Source organism: Grammomys surdaster, unplaced genomic scaffold (assembly GCF_004785775.1).
Source record: "Grammomys surdaster isolate TR1022 unplaced genomic scaffold, NIH_TR_1.0 949, whole genome shotgun sequence".
NCBI classification, from domain to species: Eukaryota; Metazoa; Chordata; class Mammalia; order Rodentia; family Muridae; genus Grammomys; species Grammomys surdaster.
In genome coordinates this window covers 308,866-317,614 of record NW_021605368.1, presented here as the reverse complement: position 1 = coordinate 317,614, position 8,749 = coordinate 308,866, and the positions used below count along the sequence as shown (strand labels likewise).

General features: G+C 40.9%; 1 protein-coding gene across 1 annotated transcript in view; it reads right to left on the bottom strand.

Moving 5' to 3' along the window:
- Positions 1 to 4,862, bottom strand: part of Cabp5 (calcium binding protein 5) — a 10,352-nt gene extending 5,490 nt beyond the window's left edge. Inside the window, exons 1-3 of the mRNA XM_028782994.1 lie at positions 4,653 to 4,862; positions 2,297 to 2,327; positions 1,663 to 1,806 (exon numbers count right to left, since the gene is read on the bottom strand). Coding sequence (XP_028638827.1) covers positions 1,663 to 1,806; positions 2,297 to 2,327; positions 4,653 to 4,715 — 238 coding nt within the window. The 5' untranslated portion in view covers positions 4,716 to 4,862. The remainder of the gene's footprint in view (positions 1 to 1,662; positions 1,807 to 2,296; positions 2,328 to 4,652) is intronic.
- Positions 4,863 to 8,749: the final 3,887 nt, after the last annotated feature.

The following is an 8,749-nucleotide window of genomic DNA, read 5'->3' as shown; positions in this document are numbered from 1 at the left end:
TCTCTCTCTCTCTCTCTCTCTCTCTCTCTCTCTCTCTCTCTCTCTCTCTCTCTCTCTGTCTCTGTGTGTGTGTGTGTGTGTGTGTACATAAATGCAGTTACCTCAGAGGCCAGAAGAGGGCATCAGATTCTCCTGGACAGGGAGTTACAGATGGCTGAGCTGCCCAATATGGATGCTGGGATCAAACTCAGGTCCTTTGCAAATGCAGTAGACACTCTTAAAAACTGAGTCCAGACTCACTTAGCAAATATCTTATTGGTTTAAAGCTTATACACCCCTCATCTACAAACCAATAGAAGAAATATAGATTTAAATGTAGACCAGTCTCTTTCAGGTATGATTAGTCATCCCTTTGTGTCCATTGAAGATTTGTTCCAGGACACCCATGGCATATCAAAGCAAGTCAGTGCTCAAGTACCTGTCATAAGTGGCATAATGTGTGTATCTTGCACTTGCAGTTCTAGTCACCTCTAGATTATCTACTATACTGAGATGCTCTATGAATAACAGCTGTGCTATATTATTTATGAAACAGAGGCAGAAAGTCCTTATATGTTTAATGTGGGTACAGTTCCTTTTCTAAATATTTTCTGTTGAACTTGTTTGAACATGCAGATAATAGAAACAATAGACAGAGACTTAACTACTATTATGACATAAAATTAAATTTTGTTAACTCAGATCCATGCCCAGGAGCCAACCTAATTCTGGCTTCAATCATAGAATTGACTTTGATTTCCATTTAATGATGCATCCCTGAGCAATGCTACTGAGTGACACTGGCTCCAAGTCCAGGTTCATGTTAAACATCCATCAAGCCCCACTACAGAGAATTCTACTGATAAAAAGTCACATTCAATAAGGGCTCATGGGGAATATGACCTTTCCCACAGCGGCACTCCTTCCTTTCTACAACACAATAAATAAGTAAGCCATGATCATATCTTTATTTGATAGATGGGAAGCTGAAAACCAGGAATATTCCAGAAGCATTCTACTGTTGAAAATGACCACAATAAGTAGATAATGAGAGTGGGACTCACGGGCCAGGTAGATGACTTAGCTGATAAAACGGACTTGCCCAACTTGATGACGTTGAGTTTGAGCCCCAGAACCCACATGGTGAAAGGAAAAAGCCAACTCTTTCAAATTGTTCTCTGATCAGCACCCAAATACTGTGACATTCACATGTACCCCCATCTTCCCTCAACACACAAAATAAATACAATTTAAAATTTCAATGTGAGAAGCTGGAAAGCTCCACTATTAAGTTCACTACCTATTCCTGCAGAAGACCTGGATTTAGTTCTCAGAACCCATATCTGTGTATAACGCCAGTTCCCAGGGACCTGACACTCTCTTCTGGCTTCTGAAAGGTGCCAGGTACATGCTTGGTGAACATACATACATGCAGGCAAAACATTCATACACATGATTTTTTTAATCTTTAATATTTTTAATAATAAAAGATACAACTAGTATCTAGAGCCATCTCTAACTACTTCAAATGCAGCCTCTCTAAGCATAGTCTGAGCTGCTTTCTGGCATATGCCTCTGCCCCTTAACCGTCTTCCTATTTAAAGTGTAACTCTCAACCTAACCATCTTTCTTACTCCCACCCTGTCCCCAACTCCGGGCATGCCTCCTGCCCCTTGTCCTCACGGTTCATTCGGATTTGCTGGCCCAACTCAGTCAATTCCATCTCTGTAGGCATGTAACCCATTGTCCTCATGAGATTTCCCAAATCCTTGTAAGAGATGAACCCATCTCGGTCCTTGTCAAATTCAAGAAATGCTTCCCGGAGCTCTAAAAGTTAAGAGAGAAAATTGTTAGAGCAACCTGAAACAGTCATTGGGGAAGATTGGTATTCCTTGAAACTATCAATGAGACATAGCTAGAGATTCTACAAAGAGTACATTTAATGAGTAAATGTTTCATTTTTTAAAAAAGCAGGGATATTTAAAAACTGTGCTAGCAAGAAAATGACCCTATGAGCACTGAAGTCCTCAGACTCTTGAGTGAACTTGCAAGGGATCTCAAAAACAACTCCCAAAAAAGGCAACTTTTTAAAAATCACTCTGAAACTTGCATCATTTCTGAGTCTCTGTGACTTATGAAAATGAGACAGACACCTGTTAACACTCAAGGAGTAGAACCTAAAATGAGCTGTGCAGATTATATTTGATCAGGGACACAGGAGAAAAGGAATCTTCACAGGGGGTAATTTACACAAAAATGCAGGAAGGGAGGGCTGTAATGGATGGCTACATGGAAGGGCATCTGAGAAAGGAATTACCATCAATCTCATCCTGTCCCAGTGGTCTCTCCTGAAAAGAACACAGGAGAGGAGATTGAAAGAGTCAGGAATACAATCCCCACCACCACAAACAAGCCCATTGTTCCATCAAGCTTTCTGATCCTTCAGTCTTTCTCTAACTTTCATCTTCCTTCCTCCAATACAACTCCATCCCCAGGTCTTTTCCAAGGTCTTCTCTCCCATCCCCACTCATTTCTTGTCTCCCATCCTTGCATCTAATCTCCAACTTTCTTTCCTAAACATCCTGGGACCAGAACTTGTTACTCAGATAAAGAAAGTACAATATGTCTCATCTACTATATTCAAAGGGATGTCTGTGTGAGTTCTTTCATTATACTTACACCTCAGAACCATATCACTGAGGTAGACTCAAATATTCTTATCTTATCCATGAGAAGCTAAAGAACAGAAAGATTTAATGAGCCTACCAAAGGTCACACGACTCATAAATAGAATATCCCCTTTCAAGGGAGAGATAAATCAATTAGTTATATTTTTATTTTGTTTGTTTGTTTGTTTGTTTTACTGTTTTTGACATGCAAGCACTTGTCAAGTATTTGTGATCAGAGGACAATTTGAGGGAATTGATTCTCTCCTTCCACAAACCTGGAGATAGAACTCAGGTAATCAGATTTAGCAACAGGTCCCTTTACCTTCTGATACATTTCATTGGCCCCTAATTATTTATTCTATTATTTACTTATTTATTGAGATAGTCTCATATAGCCAGGCTAAGAGCTAAGAAGGACTTCTGATCCTCCTGCCTCCATCTGCCAGTCACATCCACTTTGTATGGTACTGGGGATTGAATCTAGGGGCTCATATGTGCTAGGTAAACTCTACCAGCTAAGTTACATACTTAGACACTTCAACCTTTAAAAATGAATTTGTGCTATCACCAAAAAAACCGTTTTACATCAAGATGTTGTCACACACCTACATCATTGTTCTTTGACTTTGGCACCACCACATCTAGCCCATGTTACACTCTTAAAGGTCCCATTTCTTCCCCAAAATAATATCCTCTTCTGCCTTTATGACACGCATACTCCTTTGAAGTCACCCAAAGATCCGACAAAGGAATGAGACTAGGATGTAGGACTCCTGACTCCTATGCAAAATTCTTTCTGCTACATCCCACTGACTGTAGCACCTCCATCCTCATTCCCGGAATGAGCTTACCCTTGTGTGAAACCAGTACTCAGAGGGGTTTTCATAGAATATTCAGTGTCAGTCTTACATCTAGGAATTGCTAGTCATTGTTCCCTAATCATGGGTACACCTGAGAGTAAATTTTGTTAGCAGGCATAGTGCCTGGTAATTTACTTCTTATCAACCTTATTCATAGAGATCTCACTTTGGATTTTCTTTCTTCTTTTCTTCCCATGCAACCTCTTACTTTTCCTCATCTCTCTTTCCCATCTCTCCTTTCCTTATTTTCCTTCCTTTCTTTTGTCTTCCCGTCCCTGTCTTGCCTCACCCTGACCTATGTCCTTTCCTCTTTTCTTCCCTTCTGACTTCTCCCCTTACTCTTCTCACCTCTCCTTTCTTTTCTTCCCCTCTCTGGTGATTTTTAAAGCCTTACAATGAAGAACATGCTACAGAGACTCAAACATCATGACTGAGTAAGTAAAATTAATGATAGATAGATAGATAGATAGATAGATAGATAGATAGATAGATAGATAGAGAGAGAGACTTATTGGCTGTACAGGCTTAAAACAAAATACTTCATGACTTAGTGGCCTCAGTTTACAATTTTACTCCCTTGTAAAATAGGAATGAAATTGTACCCAACTTCATGTGCTGCTCTGAAGACTGAATGCCATTAAGCATATAAACACTTTTGCACAGGGCTAGACACTTAACAAGACTTAATAAGCAGTAGCTGTTGTAAATACCATCATCAGTATCATCACTACCATCATCATAATCATCACCATCAGAAGCAGCAGCACCATCACCATCACTATCATCATTGTCATCACCATCCTCCTCAACACCATCAGAACCAGCATTGTCATCATCACCAGCCAAAGCAGCAGCAGCATTACCATGATCACCATCATTAGTGTATGATTTTCCATATGAAACAATAATGCTATCAACAATGGCTCCATACTATCGCCTCTTGATATTTGTCTCACTCCACTATCCCCCTCTGCTTCCGACCTCTGATCACTGACCCTTACTCCCACACAGTGCTACCTGAGCTTCAGTTCATGCTATTTCCACCTGCTTCCCTTTGTTGCTCAGCATTTTCACAGCCCTTCTTTTCCCCACACCCCAGATCCCCTTGCTCTTCTAACCATTCCCTGCACCATCCCCACCTCACCCGCTGCTTCTCAGCAATGCCTTTTCTCAAGAAGATGCAGGCAGGGCCCATGGGAAATTGCATTGGAGCAGGTAGAGTCCGCCAAGCTCTGATATCAAGATGGCCCCTCCTTCTTGCTCCCTTGCAGCAGGCAACCCAGCTTCCTGATTGTCTCAATCTTTTGCCAACTCCCCCTGCCTCTCTTTGCCTCTCCCTCAGTCCCTGTGACAGATCTGTGACAGCTCATGGAAAATCTCTACTTAGACAGCAGAGAGATCAGAGCTCTCCCTACCTCCCATTTATGGTTAGAGTAAGATGGGAGGGGGAGCCAATGTGGGCCTCTGAAACTCTTTTATCCCCAGAATTGAATTGGATAGTACATTTTGAAATAGGGATTAGGATGAATCATTTGCTGTACCAACAAGCATTTTGAACACTCATTTAAGCCTGACCTTTGGTGAGTGAAAGATGAAAAGGATGAATGTGGTCATCAGTCATGTGCCCAAAGGAACAGAAAGTAAAAACCCTTGATACCAGAGGTCACAGGTACTTTTTTTTTTTTGGAGGAATTTACACACTGTTCTTTTACTAAATAGGTATTTTGCTAAATTAAACTGTGTTCTAAATACTTATGTTTATACCTATAAATTAGTGCTGCTTTTAATGTTGACTAGAAAAGCTTCTCTACAGTAGGCAGCTGTCAATGCAGAGAAAATAATCAGCCAAAGTGCTGAGTATAAGTGTTAGTTGAGTGCTCAGTCCTAAATGGGACATTGATATCAACCCCTTCCTCAAGACTCAGGAAACATTAAGGAGTGGGGATATGTGAAAGAATGGAAGCACCAAAGTGTGGGAAACATGCTGTGATATTTTGCCTTCTGAACATGACACAACCATTGTACTCAGTCACTAATAGTCACTCATTGCACCTATGGTGACTTGCACAAGATCAATTGAACAAGATTAGTTAGCAGTGGAGACAGAGAGAGAGAGAGAGAGAGAGAGAGAGAGAGAGAGAGACAGAGACAGAGACAGAGACAGAGACAGAGAGACAGAGACAGAGAGAGAGACAGAGAGAGAGACAGAGAGAGAGACAGAGAGAGAGACAGAGAGAATGAATAATATGAAGACAGGGAAGCATCAAGAGGTGTTCAACAGGAACAGAAAGAGGAAAGTGCTCAGTATACATTGTATACATGTATGAATTTGCCAAAGAAGGAATAAAAAATAAAAAGAAACCATTTGATATTAGATGCTATGTGACCTCCTAAGGAGACATAAATACATGTTTATTGTACATAAGGCACTTGCAGCCAACCCAAGTCTGACTTGGTGAACCAGTGAGTTCATTTGGGTTGCCAACAGGAATGAGTGTTCGATTATGACCCATCACTAAAAAGCCTATTATAGGTAATGACTCATGAATGCTGTATTTTGGAAAATCCCTATACAACTTGCAGGCAGCTCCCCTGAAGAGTACTCTCACATCTAGAAATTGCTTAATACTTATATAACTTTGGGGAGGAACCTTGTGAATCATGTAATTGCTTGAGCTGCCTTGGTCTTGTAAGTTTCATGAGCTTTCTGAATCTCATAGATTTGATAGCTTCCTGAGGCTTATAGATCTACTCCCCTCCGGAAGAAAATTGCTACATAACATTTGACTCTAACACATGAATATGTATAGGAATGGAGGCCATGGCAGTCGTTCATCCTCTGCTCACCGCTCCCCCTTCTGTTCCTTCTCGGTTCATATGGGAGAAGAGCAAAGTTGGGTATGTAAGGAAGATGAGAAGTCTTATCAGCATCAAAGTCAAGAAGTGGTGAGAATATTCAGATATGATGGGTATGGGTATGGAAAACAGAGTTCCCAGAACAAATGAGGTGAGGAGATTCCCTACATAAATACAGCATTGCTCAGAAGATATTATGGCTTTGGCATGATTTCAATGTGCTCCATGAATTCATGAGTTGGAAAATTGGTCCTCAATGGGAAGCCATTATGGGTCATATCCTAGTAAGAGATTAAGGCATTTTTCATGGGAACCCATCTTAGTTCTCTCAAAAAGTTTTACTTTAAAAAATAATGACCCTGACCACTTCCCAGGGTCTGATTTCCTGTCTCACTGTCTTAGTTAAGGTTTCCATTGCTCTGTAGAGACATCAAGACGAAAGCAACTCTTATAAAAGACAACTTTTAATTGAGGCTGGCTTACAGATTCAGAGGTTCAGTTCATTATCATCCTGGTAGGAAGCATGACAGTGTCCAGGCAGCCATGATGCTGAAGGAGCTGAGAGTTCTACATCTTCATCCAAAGGAAGCCAGGAGCAGACTGTCCTCAGGCAGCTAGGAGGGAAGCTCTCAAAGCTCACCCGCAAAGTGACATTTGTCCTCAAACAAGGCCAAAACTCCTCCAGTGGGATACCTCCTACTAGTGCCACTCACTAGGCTAAGCACATTCAAACCACCACACCCACTGTTCTTTATCTCTATGTCTCTTGCCCCCCCCCCTCCTTTCTCTCTCTGGTATGTCTCCCTCCTTTATCTTTCTACCAGATGATGCAACTGAGGAGGCTCTCACCAATACCTATCTAAGAATACCATCCTTTCAAACATCTATATTTTTGAGCTATATAAGCATATTTTTCCTATTTGGTTCCTAGCTTCAGGCACATTGTTACAGTAATGTAAAACAGGCTAGTACATGGGCACCGGAAATGAGAGGGTGTAGATGATGCATAGAATATCATCACAACACAGTCTGAAGAATGTCTACTCATGAACATAGTATGATGTTGAGTGTTAGTTCAAAACTAGGGTGAAAAGGGTGTCTCCACGGGGGTGGAAAGGCAATGAAGAAGACAAAATAGTTATATTGAGAATTTAGAGAAGTAGGAGCTATTAGAAAGGAGTATGAGTTCACAGAAAGGGGCAGGTATGAGATTATCCTTCAAAGGGGCTGTATTAGGAGAGTAATGGGCTCATAGCTATAAGCATGCAAGACAGAGCCCTCAGTAGGAGAGATAGCATCATAACAACAGGCATCCATGATGAATCCTGAATAGAAGAACAGTTAGAAGAGGTATAGCATCATGACCATAGGCAGCCATGAGGGCCCAGGAAAGGGGAGTAGATATGGGAATCTCTAGGTCCCTCTGTTACCTTTGGATCCAAAAGAAAAAAATTCTCTAGTAAGTCTTGTGAAGAAGTAGACAAGCTCTATACCATATGACTTACCAGTTCTAGTTTGCTGTGATAAAACATCATGGTCATAATCAACTTAGGGAGACTAGGGTTTATTTGGCTTATCCTTTCAGGTAACTGTCCATCCCTTATGGAATCAGGGCAGATACTTAAGTAGAAACCATGAAGAAATGCTGCTTATGGGCTTGCTTATGGCTTAAGTTCAGCTAGCTTTCTTATATAGGCCAGAACCACCTACTAGGGTTGGTACTACTCACAGTGGGCTTGTCCCTTCCACAGTAATCATCAATCAAGATGGTTCCTCACAGACATAGCCACAAGGCAATTTGATGAAGACAGTTCTGTTAGGGTTCCCCCTTTCCAGGTAATTCTAGATTTTATTGTCAGGTTGACAATAAAAACTAACCATCACAGTAACCTGACCAAGCCTATGGCCATAATTCAGAAAGGCACTCATAAAAACTAGCTACAATTCTAGGTTGTCTTGGGCTTGTTTATAACTGTAAAGGTAAGGATCTGTAAGCTTAGAGGTTTTTTTTTAAAAAATCATCTCTGTCCAAAAGTTAGAGGGTGGGGCCTGATTTCTAGGAGAGAAAGAATGCAACTAGAAGAACTATGACCTAACAGGAGGCAGGTCTATTGCTGTTGGAAAAGGGAGATGCTAATAGAAGAAAAAGCACAAAGAATTTCAGGGCTGTAATTAGAAATACTGGTATGTCTTCATGGGTTTCAACATGAACACACAACTTCATTCACTCTGTGCCTTAGTTACTTTTCTATTGCTGTGATAAAACAACACAACCATAGTTACTTAGAAAAGAAAGATTTTATTGAAGCTTACAGTTAAGAATCCATAATGGCAGAGACAGTTTGGTAGCTGGAATGGGAAGCTAAGAGTTCACATCTTGGTCTA